The following is a 20,521-nucleotide window of genomic DNA, read 5'->3' on the forward strand; positions in this document are numbered from 1 at the left end:
GGGACACTGGTGGGTGGCTCAGTTTTCTCTCTATTGACTGAGTAGACACGGGTTGAGTAGGTGAACCAAGGTAGGCGTTGTGTTGAAGTGTGTGTGTGAGGGCATGTGATTTAGTGTCCCTCTGTCTTGGATGTATAGACCTATAGACCAGGAAACATCTCGCTGCCATCGGCCACCATGCACTCCTGTCATTGTGTCTTTGATATTTGAGCCTCTGCTGGCTCAGACGCTCCTGAAGTCCTCTGATATAAATCAACCCCCTGTTTGCAGCACGTTGACAAGAGGGGCTGATTACTGCTACATGCTGCTCTCGCTCCTTTCATGTAAAAACTAACAGATAAGGTAAAGAAAGCGTGTGACTTCCAGAGAAATGCAATGTTTCTGATTCTTTACGTTGCTGTATGTCTGTCATCCAGTCTGATGAGCTGCAATCAGTTCTAATTAGCTCTCAGGAGCGCATGAAACACAAATCTCTGCCTCTGTGATGATTGTGTCATTTTCCCTCTGCAGTGCTCACACACACGGGGGAAATTTACACTGGCAGTGGTTGCTGGCATGCAAAAGGCATCGCAGGTTGTCTCATCGACAACAGGAAATGTCATTTCCTCACATGTGTTACTGAAAATATCAGTCAGAGACAGCTGAATATACTGCTTATCTTTTATATAGGAAGGAAACCTGTCCAAGCACTGATCAACATCAGGGGATGTTTTTGTGCTCATGCAGGAATTGTAATTGTTCTTCTACTTTTTAGCTCAGTATGATATAAGTAGATATCAGCATGTAGTGATCAGGTCAGAGCTATATGTCGCAGACTCATCCCATTGTTAAAGAATCTATTTAGCCTGTCTACTCAATATGTGAGGAGTTTTAGCATAAATATGGTTTCTGTTATAAAACAACAGTGATTTGTTATATGGTAATACAGCTTTCTGTAAGGGGGGGGGTGCCTGTCTAATCTTTGCTTCACTGACCTCCTTCACAGGACTTCATGCTCAGCTAAACTCACAGTTGCCCTGTTCACCTCCATCTCTCACCTACAGATTCTCTGGATTAGTCCATACATGAATGTGGTGACTGCATGTGTCTGCACTGAATATTACCACTTTAAAGGCTGCTCACTGGCTACTGTCTGGTCATGCCCTTGCATGAGCCTTTTATTGGTCTTGGGTGTGTCCCTCTGAGTTTAGTTAAAGATTAATTTCTGTGATACATGACTTAAGGCTCTAAAGGCCTGATTTCATAGCAGGTCTAATACACAGCATTGTTATGGGGTTAAATATGAGGGCACAACAAAAAATGGAATGCACATGCTTACTTTCTGTGTGTGTGTGTGTGTGTGTGTGTGTGTGTGTGTGCATAGGTGGTGGTGAACAAAGGCATAAGTAAGCCAAACAATACACAGTCTGGGTCATAACAGTGAAAATCTGCAGAGCATCTCACTGCTGTGAGTCTTTTTCTGCAATCCTGAAATAGAGAATAATCTTTGATGATAATCTTTCTTTAATTGTAAGATGTCAGCATAAATGAAGCAAATATCCAGACAGCATTATGAGATTTCCTTGGCTCCACAGGCGAAGATCTGATGTTGTATGGCGTGGATTAAGAAGTTGTTTCCTTGTTTGACTCTATGGTTAAACTCAATCCCTTAAATTGAAGATGTTGTGTTTGGGTGGTCTGTTTTTATCAAATCACGACGCTGGCCTCGTTTGCTGGTGGAGATTTGAGGGCTTACTTTGGACTTTTATGATATTAGTTTATAAATGTTTTAAATGTAATATAGAGAATAAACTATGCTACTTTCTTACACCTATTCTTAGTTTTCATTTCAATTTCATTCCACTTGAGTTATATGATATTTTATTAAATAGACAGAATAAAAGAATAAAGGAAAAATTGTGCAATGATTCAATGTAATGTTCTCATTTTAATTATTCAGTGTATGAATAAAAAGGCAGTGAAGTTTGATTCTTCAGCTTTTTGCAGACGAATGTAGTCCCAAAACCAGGTGAATGCCAGTCCAGTTTCACATTTGTAATTGTATTTAACTATCAGTACAGAACATTTTTGCTATAATTTCACCACAGCTGAGTGTTGCCATTCAGTCTGTTGGTGTTGTTGAAAAATAATGTTAAGAGTATAATAAATCATTAACTGAATTGGAGGAACGGGATGAAGTAAATATTCACACCAAGGTTCTGGTGAAGAGTGGAATAAAACTTCTGTGTCGTAAGGATTAACATTTAGTTTCTACCTGACCTAGACACTGTGTCTTCTTTGATACTTGAGTGCACACTTTATATTTATTGCAGCTACTGTGTGAGAGGGATGTGACACAAGAGGCTTGTACAGCAGCTTTAATAGAGGTGAACTGAATTGATGTTTAAGTATTTATTATTTGCATTCTGTCTGCGATTTCCACTTTTGTTGAATTTCTTTCGTTACCCTTTTTTAATGCCCTCCATTTAAGGTTGCACCATAGATGTTTCTTTTTCACTTGCCAGAGGCCATATAGATGATTACAGGGTAGCTCGACATAATTGCTCAACCTTGAGATAAAAAAAGGAGATGAACGCACATGGTTGAAGGTTGCAGCAGCTCCAAATATTGAGTCACCTGTCTGTGAAAGGAACGCAAACTTCCTCTATGAGCTCATTGGAGTGATATGATCCTATGTCCAGCCCAGCCTTCTTTAACTGAACCTGAACAGTGTTTAAAGTCGCAGCATGTTGGCAGTGATTTCATTTATTCAGTCTTATTCTGTCGCTGGATGTGTGAACACACGCACACACACACACACGCACACACACACACATATGGCGAGGCTTATCATGTTATTGTACTCAAGGATATGGGAACCAGGGATTGTTTGGACTAGTGTCTCAAGATTTCTTGTCTTTGTCTGACCGCTGAACAGGAGTTATAATGGTGGCACTGAACTTTCTGCAGGTTTCCTCTTATCTTGTTGTAGTGACTGTGTGCACGTGTCTTTACAGGTCCAGGCCAACCAGGCACTACGGCATGTAAAGAGTAGAAAAAGATTGAGAACAGGTTTGAGGGTAAAAGTCTGGCTTTTACAAACCACAGAAGTCCGTTTTAATTAATTAGGTGTTAATGTAATGAAATATTTAAAAAAGCTAAAGCCTTAATGATTGGTAATCTGGATTAAAATCTAAATTTAAATACATTGATTTTAAAATTATGTAAATTGAATAAATCTGTGAAAATCATCATACAGTTTCATATTTCTGCAGTATGCTCTGATTGTGTTTCAATTGTATAGCAGAGCTTTTTTCCGTATCTATTTTTGCAACAAAAAAATAACCCTATGTACCTTTGACGTGGAGAATTACAGGACATGTAGGTGAAGATTGCATTGCTGGAACCTTGCTGCCTGAGTGCTTTCAATTTTGTGCAATTTGACCATTCAATGCTGCATTTAGTGTCAGACTTATTTACAAGGAGGACATCTTTGGTGTCCCGGACATAAAAAAAAATGGACGAAGAAGGTTTGAGAAACATTCATATAATTGATTTCTGCAGCGTGTGTTGAGCCTAAAATGTCCACCAGTAGCTCTGCTGGCCTCTTCTCTTGTTGCTGTGTGAACCACAGTCAGCCTCTTCATCTCCCTCTTTAGCAGAGGCCAGAGGTCACATCACCAGCGAGCTGTTAATGTGAACACTGCTTTGTCCAATCCTGCATGTGTGTAACGCCTGAATTACACACATGCATGCACATAACGCACATGCAAAACTATTTTACACGCACAGGCATGAACATGAACATCTTCCTACTCCTTTCTCTTTCTATTTCTAATCTAGTCATAGCACCAGAGTTGAATAGGCATTTTGAACAGATTGGATTTTTGCTGACTCAGTCTTAACCCAGTTATTTGTCTCATCTTTTGAATCATATTTAGATGCTTAATTAAAAAGTTAAAAAGTACTTTGCACCTGCATTTACTTATCAGTGCTCTAGATACCTTGCATAAAAACATAGCTTTGCTTGTGGAGAGCTGCACGATTGGATACCACTTACAAATATAGCTGTTAAACATTAAGTTAGGAATTAGATGACCTGCTCTGTCTAACAGTAGAAGTATTAGCTTACCTGCACCACTAAAGCTTAGTGAACAACTATTTCTTTGCAGGGAGAATTTATTTGCTGCTGTTTGTCTTGTAACTTCTCAGTTAAGTAGCAATTCAACAAATAATCTGCAATAAAAATCAGGAACATTTTATTTTTTACAGTTTTTACAGAAAAAACTAAGACAAATGAAACAGCTTCTGGTGTTCGCTTCATATTTAAAGAAGGTCAGTGGCACCAATTATCCAACTTTCCATCAGATAACTGTAGTGGTAATTTTCTCAAAACACTAAGCTAATCATAGATGGTGCCAAAGATTTAAAACCTAACATACTTTTAATGAAAATCTGTTGTTTAAAAAATAAAATAACTATACTTATACACTTCCCTTATACACATTTTTCTGCAGTGTGCAAAGAAATCTCCAGTGACTATCTCTGAGTTCATGTGTGGGTGCTGTTTGATGTTCATTGGAGACAGTTGTGGTTGGTGAAGCTTTTCTCTGTTTGTCGGCTCCTGTTGGTACAGTAAGTGCCATGAAAGTGGTGTAATGAGGTGGAATGGGTGATGGTGCTGCAAGAATGAAGCCAAAATGTCCTCTCATCACTGTCAGTGTCACTTTCCCTTTTCCCAATAAGTTTCCACCATTTTTTCCTCTCTCCGGCTCTCTCCACCTCTCTCACCCTTCACTCTCTCAGCGTCCACAAGAAAGGGGTGGTAAATTCCAAAAGCCTGGAGACCATTCCCCTCTTTCAACCAGTGGCCCGCAGAGTGACAGAAGAATTAGAATAAGAATAGCTGTCCATTCACCCCAGTGCCCCAGTGACGAGTCGGAGGGAGCGAGGGAGGGCAAAATAGAGAGAGCCACAGGGTGGGGGGGGGGGTCCTGCACAAATTCTGCATTCCTATTGGTCCTCTCATTCCCTCTGTTTTTCCATCGCTACCATCAGTTGTGCTTTCAAGTTTGTTTTACACATTGTGGCGTACACATCACACATGTGCATGCACGCGTAAATGTACCCTTTGGGTTTAGGGCCGGTACATGTGCACGCTGGACTACGCTAATCTACACACACACACACATACATAGACGCTGTCAAAGGAACGTGGCCTATGGAGACACAGACTGAGCAGTTCTGACCACACAGTGCAGAGGAAAGTGGTTGTGTGAGTATGAAGCTAATTATTGTTAATTCTGTGTATTTAGAGAGTGTTAGATTGTTCCTAACACAGAGTTTCGCTGAAAACCGTTCTGTGATCTCGTGTTTTTGGTGGATTAGTCTTGTGGTGAGGATTAAAAAGTGACCTTGTGCTGTCACCACCTGTGTAGGTCGCCTAATGCTGAACCGTAAACTCTCTCAACTATGTAGCTGTTAAAATGAAACAGTAGTGCAGTAGTTTCATGGTACAGTGGGTGGTTTTCACTTAGTTAAGTTAAAAAACTTCATTATTCTGTGCCTATTGATAATCAGATTTGCTTGACTTCGTGTCTTTGAGGAGCTCAGTATTAGTATTTCATCAAGTGGAGCGTGGGAAGGTTGTTTATATTCTTGCTCTGAATAATTTGCTTCATCTCTAGAGCTCAGTAGGTCTCACAAGTACATGCAGAAGTCTCCACGGTGTCACAGATTGAAGACATCCAGTGAGGGTCCTCTCTGCACCAGGGCTGTAATAATAATAAAGTTTGTCATAGCTCAGCTACTCTATTGAAGGGCTATAATAACTGAAACTTAGAACTAATCTCAAGTCACACACGAAGCTTTTTATTTTAGATAAAATAACGCAACTAAAAGAACTTAGCTTTTTGAGTTATTCAGCTAATCATAAACTATGTACTAATATAACCATTGTTCAATACAGGGTAGTGTTTTGAACTTCTTCACATGTGCGGGTATCATGGGCGTTTATTCAGGCTATTACATGGTATTTGCATCTTAACATCAAAGAAACAAATACTGAATGTTATGAATGCAGGCACCAACTTAATACATGTGTAAACCTATTGAACTGAGTGTTGAGGTCCCTCCTCTGCGTGTCTCCCTATAGGAGTGTGAGTGTGGGGCCACGTGGACCTCTCATTGCTAAGCTGAGTGTGAACAATGCTTCCAACAGAAGCCTGTATTAGATCACAAACCTGGATTAGTGAATTAGGTTAAGCTATTGGACAATTCTTTCAAATTTAGGACATTTGTTATCGTCATTTGTCATAATTGACTTATTGAGGCTGCAAAAGCAGCCCCAGGTGTGGTGTGCTTTTTAATTTTCATGTATTCTTTCCTGTGGCTGCTTTCATTTGTTTCATATGAACAGTATTTGTATGTGCTTGTCTTACCTTGTGAGCTGCTGAACAATCAGACACTCCGCTCTGTTCTTTTCAATAAGCAAGTCTCTGTTTGTGGAGTATTTTAAAAAAGTAGTTTTTCTTCGACCTCAGTGAAAATGTTAAAGTACTGAACCACAGTAGAAATAAGTTTTTAACATTTAAAAGCGTGTTGTGCTGCATTTTAACAGCATTACTAAAGTACTTTAAAGGTAAAAAGGTTTAAAACCTGACACTATATCTGTCAATAGCAAAAAAAATCACATCTACTTTTCTGTGAATCGTGAAGACTGATTCACCTCTGGTGTAAAATTGAGACCACCAGCTAACTTTCACGTTTGTCTTCTTATCACATTCTCGGTTCTTGTGTGTGTTTGTTGCAGCAGCCAGGGAGACAGCTCCGAGTCCATGTGCCCAGGCACCCTGATGTCCATCATGGCTGTGTCTCTGAGTCTCCTCATGCTGGGTGAGTAGAAGTCAATTTTGTCTTGGTTCATTTCATTTAAGCTTTTCTGCTTTTTAAAAGCAGAAAAGCTTAGTTGCTGCTGAAATCATCTAGAAATTGGGAACAGTCGCAAAAACCACTTGATTAAACAATGAAAACATTATGCTTGAAACATAAATGGGCACTTTGGGTGATGTTATAACAGTCAGCAGCGTTTTTCTTACACTCTTTAATACATGTCGTCTGTCATGTTACTTACCAGCCAACCCATCCTCACTGGAAGCAGCATCAGGGTAGCATGTAAACCATAGTAATTATTGCTGAGGTCAGTGTCACTGGCTGAGAACAACACGAACAATATGTCCTTTCCTTCCAGAGCCTTAAACTCTGTTATCTATATGTATTGTTGTTTTAGCCATAACAGACTTACATCCCAGGGAAGTCCTCACAGACTCATACTCTCCCTGTACATTAAGTTGAATCCATGTTTATTTCTTGCACGCTAATCACAGGATTGAGCTGTAACCGCAGATGTTTGCACTGGATTGTGCGTACTTTAGGCAACAGGAAGTGAAGGTTTAAAGTGAGGTTTTAACTCTGCTGAGTTAATGTAACGTTTCAGTCCAGTCAAATTGATGGCAGCACCCTAAATAATAATAATAATTAGTAGGATAAGAGTGTGTTGTTCGTTCAATACAGTAGATGCTTTAATCTTGGAGCTTAAGTATCTTCTCTGTAGACAAACTCACTCAGGTTTAAACACATTAAACAAACCACAAAGACAGTACTGATATATTTCTGCATTGTGGAAGTGAGGTTTAGCACAATAACAATTAAATATTAATTGGCTTCAAAGCAGGTGTGAGTGTACGAATGTTAGTCTCTTACTCAAAATAACAAACAAGCTGTATTTACATCTGAATTAACATCCATTTTGAGGTGGCACGTCTATGCATGACATGAATAAGGACACATTTATTTTCCCTCTGGGCACGTTTCACACAAAACATTATGGAGACCTCTGACAGCAGGAAGAAGAGCTCTTTTGTTTGTTGCATTTGACTGAACAACATAAAAAGTGAAATGAATGAAATCTTTTCATAATACAATTGATTCACTATATTGTGATATATTATATATATATTGCAAGCAAACTGATATATTGCAATATATAAAGAACATAATACTACAGTACTCCACAAGGACAGTGTCTAGGATGTTGAAATAAACTCATCTGTGCGTGAAATGAATAAATAGTGTACTTGACATATGAGCAGTTGATGCATTTAAAGTGTGATTAGTGTTGAAAGCGCAAATTCATCTTAACAGTGTTTTAATTTATATCTCAAAAACGTGTATGACTTCTCTTTAGCTCTTAGACTAAAGCAACTTCTGCAGATATAAATCTTAATCACCAGGAAAATATAATATTCTGAGCATCTAATGTGTTTATACCCTGCGTTTTTAATATTATATAATGTCTTTTATGCTTTTCCTTTCATGTGAAGGAGACAGTCAACAAATTTACTGCAATAAATTTGCCTGCATCCACTTTTGCTTTCCAGTGTGGAGATTTGCTGCATTGTGTATCCAGCCTTTAGGCAACAGAACAGCACCATCTAAGTCGTGATATTAGAGCTGCTGAGGTAATGCAAACCCATGTTTAGTAGGTCAGACTGTAGGCTCTGTCAGATACAGGGGTATTTGTGGAATGTGTAGTAAACTAGCTACTGACAGCATAACTGAAACTTAACTGAAACTTACCTACCAGGATGTGTTCGCAAGTCATCCATGTTCTTGTGTTTGAAGAGAAAAGTGTTTTTATCACAGTTACAGAAAAAAATCTTTACTTTTTACCACCCATACAAAGTGTATGTGTGGGCAAGTCTTTTATACTCACTTGTCTTTTCAGCCTCGCCTTCTCAGAGGTTTCTGTGTCAGTCTTTATGTTCATAATTAACTAGAACAGGACTGTGTTCATGGGTGTCAGTGTAGAAAACTGCTAAGGCCAGCAATGATAAACCTGATTTAGCCTTTGTCCTGCAGTACATATTAATGGATGAATGAATATCTAGGGTTTCAAAACAAGAAATAAACGTTTCATTCACAGTCTTGTTTTTTCCCAGACTATGGGTAAAAAAATAAAAACATAAAACCAATCAACGGTAGCAGTGGTGGTGTACTGATGCATTAGTGCTGGATGAGAGGTGAGTTCTGTTTGTATTTACCAAGCTCCCAGCAAAGATGTGAGAATAATTCATGTTCACATTTGTTTTTTAAATGACTGATATTTTAACAATTAACCTACATTTATAGTTTGTAGGAGCAACTAGTTGGTATGTAGGTGCAGGAGAGTGCAGGTACCAGCCTGTTCCAGAGTTGCTCCTCACTGTTCAACATTTCATTGGGCAACTTTGGGAAATGTGGGTGTTAAAATATCTCCTGACATCAGAAGATTTTGCACACAGTTAAAGCCAATTCAATAGAAGAAACTTCACTTAATGGCAAAGATGGAGTCAAAACTAAATAAAACGTGGATCTCAGAGCCTGTTACTCGTTATCAACATTGATTACAGCTTGTAAAAACTCCTCTACCTGCCTTGTTTACATTTCTTTCTCTTCTGCTGTGGCTGTAATGGTGCATTATGAATTCAGCATTCATTCAAGATGAGGAAGTGTGGTTAGTAGAAAGAAAGCGTGTCCACCATGGTTCAGTTGCCTTTACTCCGTGTGTGTGTGTGTGTGTATGTAATAAGTCAAGCATGTGTTCCCCACACTAACACCTGGAAAATGTTCTCTAATGAATAACATTTTCCTGTCTGACCCTACATTCCTACCATAGTTATGTATACAGAAGACAGTTGGTTGCTCCAGGGTGTGTTTACCTGGGACTCTTCCCATTTTGTGGTGTGTCTGTTACGTGTGTGTGTGTTTGTGTGTGTGTGTGTGTGTGTGTGTGTGTGTGAAGGATATTTCATTGCCACGTGCTACAGTAATCACACACTGGCAGACTAGCCGGTGTCAAAACAACATCTGTACTGACTTTACTTGAAGTTACACTTATACATCAAGAGTTGCTTTCTTGCACAACACCTTTTTCTCTTTTGTTTGCATCCATATTTATTTCAAAAGACAACTCTCACTGCATTGTCGGGATACAAAAAGGGCCTCTAAAGACAGCCTGTCAAAAAATATCAGGTCTTTTACCAATATTTAGATTATGGGGGAAATTAAAAACACATGATTTCCACAAGCTTATTGTGAAATGTATTGAGCACACTCAGTCACAGGCAAAATATAGTGGCATTGGTATGTTAGTGCATGTGCTGTACCACTATGTAACACAATGCAAATATGCCAGTACATACTCTGGTGTTCCCCATGCTAGTCAGGGCAGGTGAAAAACAAATATGCTTGAGGATATGTTTTGTGCAGCCCACACAGAGAGGGGGATGAACACTTATGTCAGATGTCAGAGCATCTTTTTTTCACATGAGTTTGAGCCTATGTGATGGCCATGCCATGTAATTATCCACACAAACATCCAGTTTCTACGTTTCAAGACAGTGTGACAGATTGGGAAAAAATTGGGAATGTCGTGGCACCATTCCATGCATGTGTGGTTTATTTCAAAACATTATCTCAGTCAATAATTAAAACTGAGGGTAAATTATGACTGAGGGGTATGTGTCTAGGCAGACTGTGGGGAGAAGATGTCATAATGTATCTGGATGTTTCTTCTATCACTATCTTTTTATCAGCCGTGAATATATAACCCCAAGGCATACCAGAGTGATAAACTGTCTGCATATGGAACCAGGGTAGATCAAAAAGAGCTAAAATAAATGCTGGTTAACAACAAAGAGCTTGGAATTATAAATCATAGTATAATCAAATCACCGAAGAGGAGACCTTCTGTATCTTTCACTAAAATAATCTATACTTTCGCAGTTTCTTCAGCAGCTTCTGAGAATACAGGCTAAATGTCACCTTTTAGTTCATGTAAATCTGTGAAAACAAGACATTTATAAATTTGTGAAATAGGAATTATGGAAGGTAATGAATGCAGTGGATTGTAAATAACGTTGAACCACAGCCCTGTTTGGCTTCTTGATTTAGTTTGCCATTGTATTTTGCAATTCAAAAAACAACTTGGCACTAAGATTTCTGTGAATATATTTAACTGTGCCTCATCTATGGCAGCTTATTTGACCCATGAGTGAACCTGCTGTGCGGTGTCACACCTTTACAGAAACAGTGTTAATAAATGACTATTTCTAATTGACCATATCAAGCATGCAAGCCATTCTCTTGCGTGCAGACTCTTATATCTGTACATTACACCCTTGAGTTTTAGTCTTGGAGCAGCAAGCGTCCTTTTATGGGTGTGTTTGATCTTTATCTACAGTCCAAAGGTTTGCTTTCTAACCTATTTATTTGCAAATCTCCATGTGCTCAACATACCTATGTGCCTGTGTAGTATGTGGGAATTTGTGCCCCATTAGACATTACCCTTCTTTACAGTTCTCTATAGTGTATGTAGGTAGAGTGGGATCATGTTAAAGGCTGATTCTGTGTTGGATATACTGTATTTCCTGGCAGTTTTATCAGTAAAATTGTTAACAGTGTCAGCCAGGCATTGCTAATGCTTCACAGGAATTCAGAAAATCTGCACGCTGTTGAATCTTTTACTTTTACTGGAGCCAACATATTTATACACACATCAACATTTTGTGTGTGTTGAACATTCTGTTACATCAAATTATAATTCAGTTTTTATTTGAGCACAGTTTTCAAATAATTGGCCTAATAATACTTTTCTCCATTCGGTCTCTTCTCACATAAGATACAAAGACATTTCTCTAGCCAAGAATAACGCTACGAACGTGTGACAGCGTGCAGCATTGTCCCCTTATTGTAAGATACCATGTCTCCATCCTGTGTGTGATTTGGCTTTTCAGCATATCTTGAGTGTTGCCATTGATCTCAGTCTTTGGAAATTATTACACAAACCGCGTTTCTAGTACAATGAGGCAACAAGTTTCCATGTACACTTGAGAAAGGCAGTTAGATGCTAATCATTCCAGTGGGCCTGCACTGGGCATACATTCAAATTAGCTCCTTCATTAGGCCACTGCATCATATTTTCCACAAAGAGACCATGACAATGGCAGAGATGCAGCTTTTTTAAACAAGATGCTTTGACTGCATCTCAGACATTCATGTCTTTGCCATCGTGCCTCAACATGTTGTTGCTCTCTCTTTATTTGCTATAGATCAACAGGATGAAAGGCCCTCAAAAATCTCCTTTAACATCTGCCATCCCCATATCAGTTTGTGCTCCACTGATTAAAGAGTCTCCTGTACTTTCTGACGTGGAAGTCGTTTTGTCACACGTTCCCATGTACAGCCATGTATCCTAGTTAGACATGTTATTCAGTTTCCATTAGTTCATTTAAACATTATAATCTTGAAAAAGCCCCCTAGGTACACAGCTTTTCTACAATTTCTCCCTAAGAATAAGAGTGTTGCTCTTAAAACCACTTTAACATGTTGAATGCAGTGTTTGACATGCCTGTCACACTAATCTATGATTTTAAAATCGCTCTGTGTGAATGGTTAATTACTGGAACTTTTATACTACAAAATAGATCTTTAAATTCAATAAATGTTTTGTTTGATTTAAAAGTGCCATGCCATACAAGTCCTTCTTGTACTTATACAAGGTAAATTACCTAATAAAAATGTTCCATAAAATGTTCTTACTATGTGCACTTATATGCCATCAACAACTTAACGCCCTCCTTCCATTGATTTCCAGCTGTCAGTGTGTTTGGACAAGAGCTCCCATCCGGCCCTCACGGCTGCACGGAGGGAAGCTGTTACCCCGCGACAGGAAACCTTCTGATTGGACGGGCTGGAAACCTTACTGCTACGTCCACATGTGGCCTGAATGGGCCAGAGCACTACTGCATCGTCAGCCATCTGCAGGTCAGGACATACAGTATTTGAAATGAAACTTTGAGTATGAAAGCAGGAGTAAATAATAACGATGACTGATTTCTCATTCATTCCATCCATGAGCATTGTCTTGTTGCCTTTATGTTCACCTTGTAAAGCATTAGCTATGTTTCCATAAGCCCCCTCCTCTACTACCCAACCTGTCAGTATCAGAGACCAGGTGTAGACATAGAAGTCAACCACACCTTTGTCACACACACACTCCCATCTCTCTGTCTGTTCATCTATTTCTCCCGCTGATTCTTTCTCTCTGCTTCCACCTTGTATTGCTCTCTTTCAGTCTTTACTTTGTGACTTTGTCTTTTTTGTTTTCATCTTGCTGCCTTTCATCTTCACTTCATCACTACCACGCTGGTGACGCTCCACAACACAACAACCAGTAGGAGATAGCTGTAGTGCACATGTGGTGGCTCCAGATGCAGTCAAGATGTTGAGCGTCAGGTGGTATTATTATTATTTATAAATCCAGAGATACATTTTGTTGTGATTTGATGCTATATAAATAAAACTACACTGAATTGAACACATTACAACAATCCACCAAACCTATTTTTGTTTTGACAACTTCCAGTTTAGCCCACGAACACAGCCAGTAGTTGTAGATACAAACAGTAGCTTTACTGTATGTTACTCCCCTTTTCCACAGTTGAAGGACTGTACCGTCTTCCTTCACCCCTACAGTATGCAGCTCTTGTTTTTGTGCCCCGGCATGACACAACTCCTGACATGCTCAGCATCATATTGATGTTCACCACATACACGACTTGCATTTCCCTGCTTGTACATGTTCGTACCTGCACTTCCATTGCCTCAGGGCAGGAATATTCAACAGCGTCATTTTCCGGGTGAACATGATTGACATTGTGTGAACTGGTGAGAGGCTCCTTACTACATTAAGAGGAAGCATGTGGTGACAGCCTGTCATAGGTTGTCGTAGGCGAACCACTGATAATCTGTCAGAAGTTTCTTTAGAGGCTAACACCAAACTTTTGTCTCTCAGCCAAAATCAACCTTTTCTGTTTAAAGTAGCTTCTTTTTGGTTGCACATTGTAAGATTAGATTGTGTCGTTTTTATGCAGACACTGCCGAGAAGCAGTGCATTACTGTCGTTTTTACTGTCAAGGCAGTTAAAATGTCACATAACTGCAGTGTAACTCTAGACAAGCTTATGTGTCAAAAGACAGCATAAGGAAAAGTGACTAATGTGACAAGGATGGGAAAATGTGGATCAAAACAATTAATACAGCGGAGAAAAACTGGCACAAAAAGAGAATTGAGATGTTAAAAGTTGGAAATATCAGATTTGGCGCTGAGGGGAGGTTCCCTTTTTTTTTTTTTTGTAAAGCCTCCATCGTAGTGTGACAAAGAAGTGTTTCTAAATCAGTGTCAGACTTACATCAGTGTATTGTTGAAGCAGAAAGCCTTGAAATTCAGCTGACCAGCCTTGACTAATAGGAGATAAATAAGAGCTTAAAAGAGGGAGGTAGGGAGGGTCTTAAAGCTGCACATTTACACCAGGCACCAACTGAAGCTTTGCAAGATTTACAGTGTCATTGAATGAGGAGATGAATAGGGGTCAGACGTGCGTGTACAGTACATATGAAATATTTAACCCCGGATGTCAACTATTAATTTGTTGCTTTTTGTGGCTACGCTGTTAAAAATAAAATGCTCTTAGGCCTTTAATACTGTACATACTACAAAGCTACATCAGAGTGTCCAAGTGGACGTGTGTGCATATGGTCACGCACATTCACATGCATGCACACACACCACTTCCAGCACACTTTGAGCATTTCTTTTCAGTTCTCAGCTGAGTCTCTTTAACAGCCATGTTGTTGTTAGCAGCTTAATCACCCTTGACAACAACCTAATTAAGAAATGCTGCCCTGGAATCTGCTGTTTCTGTGTGCCAACTTACCCTCATCCCCCTGTTTAGGCCACTCTCCCCCTCCCTGCTCCCTCTTCGTGGCCTTCTCTCAAATGCACCCTGTTTTACCCTCTCTGTCCCTCCCTCTATGCAGGCCCCCTTCTTTGTCCTTCACCCCTACTGTGATGTTTAAGACCCCTCTCGACTGCATACTCACTTCTCTCACCTGCGATGTTCCTTTCTCTGAACTACCTTTCAAGCTTTTCTATGACACCCCTTCACCCACATTGAAGCTCCTGGCCATGGTCCCATTCTTGTATCGTTCCCATGCTCTCTCTTTAAGCTCTTGCAGCTCTTCTGTGTTCTGCCTCATGACTGTCAGCTTTTCAACAGCTTCACCAACTGCATTTTCCAGTATTCTTCCTTTATGTTTCCTTTTTCAATCAACGTCAGTGCCCCACTTTGGCCTTTTTGCATCTCTGTTGTTGACTCTGATTTGTTAAACTGTTTCACTGCAGTTAGAAAACCTGCCACCATACTACCTGCATAGTGGCTAAAATCTGGGGGGTTTATATGATGCTGAACATCAGCATGTTGACACTGTCACCATGAGCATGTTAGTATCCTGATGTTAACAATTAGGTGTGAGCTGCAAGTGTAGCTACAGACACGTCACCACAGCTATTACAATTATGTTTGCAACTCAAAACCCCAAAAATGCAGTTAAGTAAGAAATGGTTAGAGAGGCAACGCTGAGGCGATGCCAATCAAGTGGTGTACCGCTAAGATGGTGGCAAGAGTGAGTGCATGTTGTGCAGACAATGCACATAATATTTTAGTGACTTTATTCAGTGAGGAGAAGCCCATATATACCTCCCCAAACTCCCACTAATCCTTTATTCAAGTTTTGTTTGTCTTTTAGTTTATACAATGAGGTCAACCAGACAGCAGGTCTGCAGATACTTGATGTACCCTGCATTCAGCCTTATACTTAGTATATGGCACAGTCCAGTCCAGGCTTTAATCTCAGTCACAATATTGACATCACATGTGGGTATATAAACCAAAATGATTCATCTTGACAGACAGAAGTCCTAATCAACACACAATTCACCAATAATGTTGATTTATCCATTCCCCAATAACCCAATCATGTTTTTGTAAGAAACAAAGCAAGTGGTGTGACAATATTTCTACTGAGGATAGTATTCACACGTGCCACAGCTGGTTCCTCAACTTATTATTATTTATTATTATTATTATTATTCTGTCTCAACAGGAGTCTGATAAGTGTTTCGAGTGCAACTCCCAGCATGTCTACGACCCAGAGCGCCACAGAAACAGTCACCGCATCGAAAATGTGATCTACCTCATGGACAGCCATGGCAGCAACACCTGGTGGCAGTCTGTCAGTGGTGTGTGTGCATGTGTTTGCTCTATAACGATATACAAAGGCATGATGGGCATGTTGTGGTGATTGCTGTATTCACTGCAGTTTTTGTGCAAAGAATTGTTCCTTTGTCATAGTGTCCTGTAGCGTGCTGTAGCTAAATCCATGACATCAATTGAGTAATATTGAAGACTGTTTATAGAGAGGGAGATAAAAATGTCTCCTGCAGTCACTCGGTCAAGCAGACAGTGGCTTCAGGACATGGATTGATGATTATTCTCTCCACAGGACAGGAGAATGTCAGCATCCGACTTGACCTGGAGGCTGAATTCCACTTCACACATCTCATCATGAAATTCAAGGTATTTGCTAGTGTGTGTACTGTATGTCTTTGCAGGCTTCTGTTTGTCAGACTACATACTTGGCGAGGTGTGTGCTCGTTAATTTGTTTCTCTCTCTTTACCTCGTCAGACTTTCCGACCTGCAGCTATGATCATTGAGCGTTCAGCTGATTTTGGCCGCACATGGCGCCCGTACCGCTACTTTGCATCAAACTGCACCAAAACCTTCCCCCGCATCCCCGCCAACGGCCTTCACAACATCAACGACATCATCTGCGAGGAGCGCTACTCTGACATTGAACCCTCCACTAATGGAGAGGTAAGAAGTCGAATTCTCTACCCATTCTGTGGCTCCCTTTATTATTATTTATTATTATTGTGGAATATTTTGTGTGTGTGGGACTAAGTTTAAATAAACTCTCTAGTTCTACTTCAACAAAAACTGTTACACTGACAAAAAGCCCATTATATGTAAATGAATGCTTCACATTGAAGGTCACCCAGTAAATGTTTGAAATGCTTGGTTGAAATTGGCAGTAACTTAATACAGCTCTGTAATAGTTGTTTCCTGTGAAGGAAATTTGAATCCAGCACTGGAATGGCACCACCAACAATGAAAACCACTCTGTAGAGGTGTTTTTCCACTAATGGATTCCAGTGTTGTGTGTCTCACATGTGAGAATGTGTAACGGTTTTAAAATACAATACAAAGTAGTACTTAAGCTCAAGTATTCAACTCGAGTATATACACCGTGTGTTTTGTTAAGAAACACTGATTTTAATCATTTAATAATAACTGAAAATATTAAAGTTTGTTAAGTGGTATGAATTTGACTTGTTGGGAATTATTATGAAAGCAAAATGCTGTTTGAAGATAATGACGACTGTAACATTGATCTGCAGTAACTAGTGGTAATAACTGTTATAATTCTTAGTCATTAACTGACTAACTGAGATCTACCTTACCAATATCACCTATACTTTGATCTTCTGCTAATAAGTCTAGTTTCTATTCTGTCTTCAAGGTCATTTATAAAGTTTTGGATCCTGCCATTCAAGTGAAAGACCCCTACAGCTTAAACATTCAAGGTCAGTAAAGAACTTTTAACTGTGTGAATATGATATGGACCACAAACCATTAGCAAGACTAAAGTCTGTTGTTCGTCTTTGTAGAACTTTTGCGCATCACCAATCTGCGCATTAACTTCACCAAGCTTAACACGCTTGGAGATGACCTGCTGGACAGACGCTCTGACGTCTTGCAGAAATATTACTACGCCATCTATGAGCTGGTGGTCAGAGGGAGCTGCTTCTGTTACGGACATGCCTCAGAGTGTTCCCCAGTACCAGGGATTAAAACCACAGAGAACGGCATGGTGAGTTATGGACTACATCAGCACCATTATTTCATAAACATTCGTCTCCACATGTTCCATAAAGAAAACAAGGTTCACATTATAATTGGTCCTTTCTGATTGGCCAGATTCATGGTCGCTGTGTATGCAAACATAATACAGAGGGCCTGAACTGCGAACGCTGCAGAGATTTCCACAATGACCTGCCCTGGAGACCAGCGGAGGCAGGGAACCCTCACACCTGCAGAGGTGCAAATTTAATTTTCAAGTTTCCTTCAAATCTTTCAGTCTCGCTTCTCAAACTTTGGGGGACCGAGTAACGTGTCCATGCATTATACATGAACTGCTAGTGTATCCTGACATGATTAGCTGAATGCAACCTTTTACTTAACTAATAAAACCATTTTTTTCACGATTCACTGCACTGTACTGTAAACAAGTACTGTCCTTTTTACTACATGTAGAAAAATAGCTTCCTCCTGACAGGCTCTTCTTCTTCTTCTCCTAGAGTGTAACTGTAACGACCACTCGAAACAGTGCCACTTTGACATGGCGGTATATTTGGCCATGGGCAACGTCAGCGGAGGAGTGTGTGACAACTGTCAACACAACACAATGGGACGCAACTGTGAAATGTGTAAACCGTTCTACTACCAAGACCCTAACAGGGACATCAGGGACCCACGGGTTTGTGTTGGTGAGTTTCCACTGATGGCATGAGATTGTCAAATTTGATACTGGTGATTATTTGTTTGGTAGAATATTTTGTTTTATTTTTTAAATCATACGAGTTTAGAGTTAATATAATCCATATAATATATGGATATTCATTTATCAAGATATGACAACACAACACAAGAACTGCATTTCTGCACAATCACCTATTTGTAGTTGTATCACGGCCATTTTTAAGTGTTGTCCTTTCCTCTAGCCTGTGACTGTGACCCGGTGGGATCATTGGAGGGAGGAGTGTGTGACAGTCACACTGACTCAGACATGGGGATGATTGCGGGACAGTGTCGCTGCAAAGCCAACGTCAAAGGCATACGCTGCGACGACTGCAAGGAGGGTTACTACGGTCTCAGCCAGAATGACCTACTGGGCTGTCAGCGTATGTATATTTGTGTTCAGCTGCCACTGACAGGATTTATGTTTGGATTTTGGGTGTTTTAGAATATAAAACCAAAGTAATCTGCTTTTAAGAACAGCGATATGTTTCCCCATCAGCTTGCAACTGTGACCCTCGAGGCATCATTTTGATGGGTGCTCCTTGTGACCAGATCAGTGGGGACTGCTCCTGCAAAAGATACGTCACTGGTCGCTACTGCAACCAATGTCTGGTTGGTACCAACTGTTCTGTTGCTAACTGAGTGAAGCTAAGTGCAGGTTTCATATCAAAAGAAAAAAAAACTGATTAGCATTCATATTTGTCCTAAAACCTGTTTAAAGAAGTGGCTGTTTTACCTTTTACCTCATACAAACAAGGTCAGTTTGGAAGCAGAGTTGGTAAACAACTAAGTACATTTACCCAAGTATTGTACTGAAGTACGATTTTGAGATACTTTATTGGAGTGTTTATATTTTATGTTACTTTAACTTTTTCTTAACTAAAAATAAAAGGGAAATATTCCACATTTCAACGTTTATTCCACTACATTCATTTTAACATTGTGAGCTACTTTTGCAGATTTTCTGATAAAGACTATTATATTTAAATAAAACACTGATTTATCATTATTGGATGAACCCCCTGTCAGTAAATAAGGTGGTTAAATTGTTTAAAACACACTGTTTTCTAAGTGGAGTGGAGTACTACTAAGTACTTTAAGTAACATTTGGAGGTTAGGTAGAAAAATTAAAAGGTATTTCTACTTGCAGTGGTGATTTTTCTGGGCTAATGCTTGCACCTTTTGAAGTTTCATTTTTGTTCTTGTAGCCTGAATACTGGGGGCTCAGTAACGACCTGGCAGGCTGCAGACCATGTGACTGTGACTTTGGTGGGGCCTTCAACAACAGGTACACTTTTTTATGTCTAACACATGATTCAGTAAGAGTGATTAAGACTGTGTCTGTATATTTATATACAAAATGCACAAATTATCCAGTTTGGAAAAAAGAAATTGTGAAGAAAAGTTGCAACTGACATTAAAAGTTTTACCGTTTCCTGTTATTTAAGGTGCATGATGGAAAATGGGCAGTGTGACTGCAGGAGGCATCTGATTGGTCGCCAGTGTTCAGAAGTGCAACCTGGGTACTTCTGTGCGCCATTGGACTACTACAAATACGAGGCTGAGGATGCCAGTGGACGCTCCCCCACTGACCACATCCTACCAGTGAGTGCAGCACTGCGGTTTAATGTAGACTTACCTCTAGTGTAAACATCACCCATACTACCATGTTATATTTGCCTGTATTTGTTTCAGTCCAGCCACATCAGAAAAACAGATTCTCACACTTAATTTGAATCAGATCACATTATATTATAAGTTTGATTTTTGCCGCTTAAACCTGTATAGTCTGTTGATTTCTCCTCCTGGCGTCTGCTTCCATCCTCCTCGCTCTTAAAAGACCCCCTACCCCCTCCACTTCCCTTATTCAGCCTTCCGGGCAAGCTCAGACAGTCCATGCATACAATATCACTGCTAAAGGAATGTGGAGAAAAAAGAGGCGCATATTGCCTTCAAAATGTTAT

General features: G+C 39.8%; 1 protein-coding gene across 2 annotated transcripts in view; it reads left to right on the top strand.

Moving 5' to 3' along the window:
* Window positions 1-20,521, top strand: part of lamb2l (laminin, beta 2-like) — a 34,312-nt gene that overhangs the window by 1,422 nt on the left and 12,369 nt on the right. The window contains exons 2-14 of one of the 2 annotated variants that reach the window (XM_026368110.1): window positions 6,791-6,873; window positions 12,674-12,843; window positions 16,023-16,158; window positions 16,422-16,495; window positions 16,605-16,793; window positions 17,500-17,563; window positions 17,648-17,850; window positions 17,958-18,078; window positions 18,338-18,526; window positions 18,761-18,940; window positions 19,057-19,169; window positions 19,766-19,845; window positions 20,006-20,162. In XM_026368110.1, the coding sequence (XP_026223895.1) occupies window positions 6,816-6,873; window positions 12,674-12,843; window positions 16,023-16,158; window positions 16,422-16,495; window positions 16,605-16,793; window positions 17,500-17,563; window positions 17,648-17,850; window positions 17,958-18,078; window positions 18,338-18,526; window positions 18,761-18,940; window positions 19,057-19,169; window positions 19,766-19,845; window positions 20,006-20,162 (1,734 nt within the window). In that variant the 5' untranslated portion in view covers window positions 6,791-6,815. The remainder of the gene's footprint in view (window positions 1-6,790; window positions 6,874-12,673; window positions 12,844-16,022; window positions 16,159-16,421; window positions 16,496-16,604; window positions 16,794-17,499; window positions 17,564-17,647; window positions 17,851-17,957; window positions 18,079-18,337; window positions 18,527-18,760; window positions 18,941-19,056; window positions 19,170-19,765; window positions 19,846-20,005; window positions 20,163-20,521) is intronic. The other variant, XM_026368111.1, reaches the window with a different exon arrangement.

This window comes from Anabas testudineus, chromosome 7 (genome assembly GCF_900324465.2).
Source record: "Anabas testudineus chromosome 7, fAnaTes1.2, whole genome shotgun sequence".
Taxonomy (NCBI): Eukaryota; Metazoa; Chordata; class Actinopteri; order Anabantiformes; family Anabantidae; genus Anabas; species Anabas testudineus.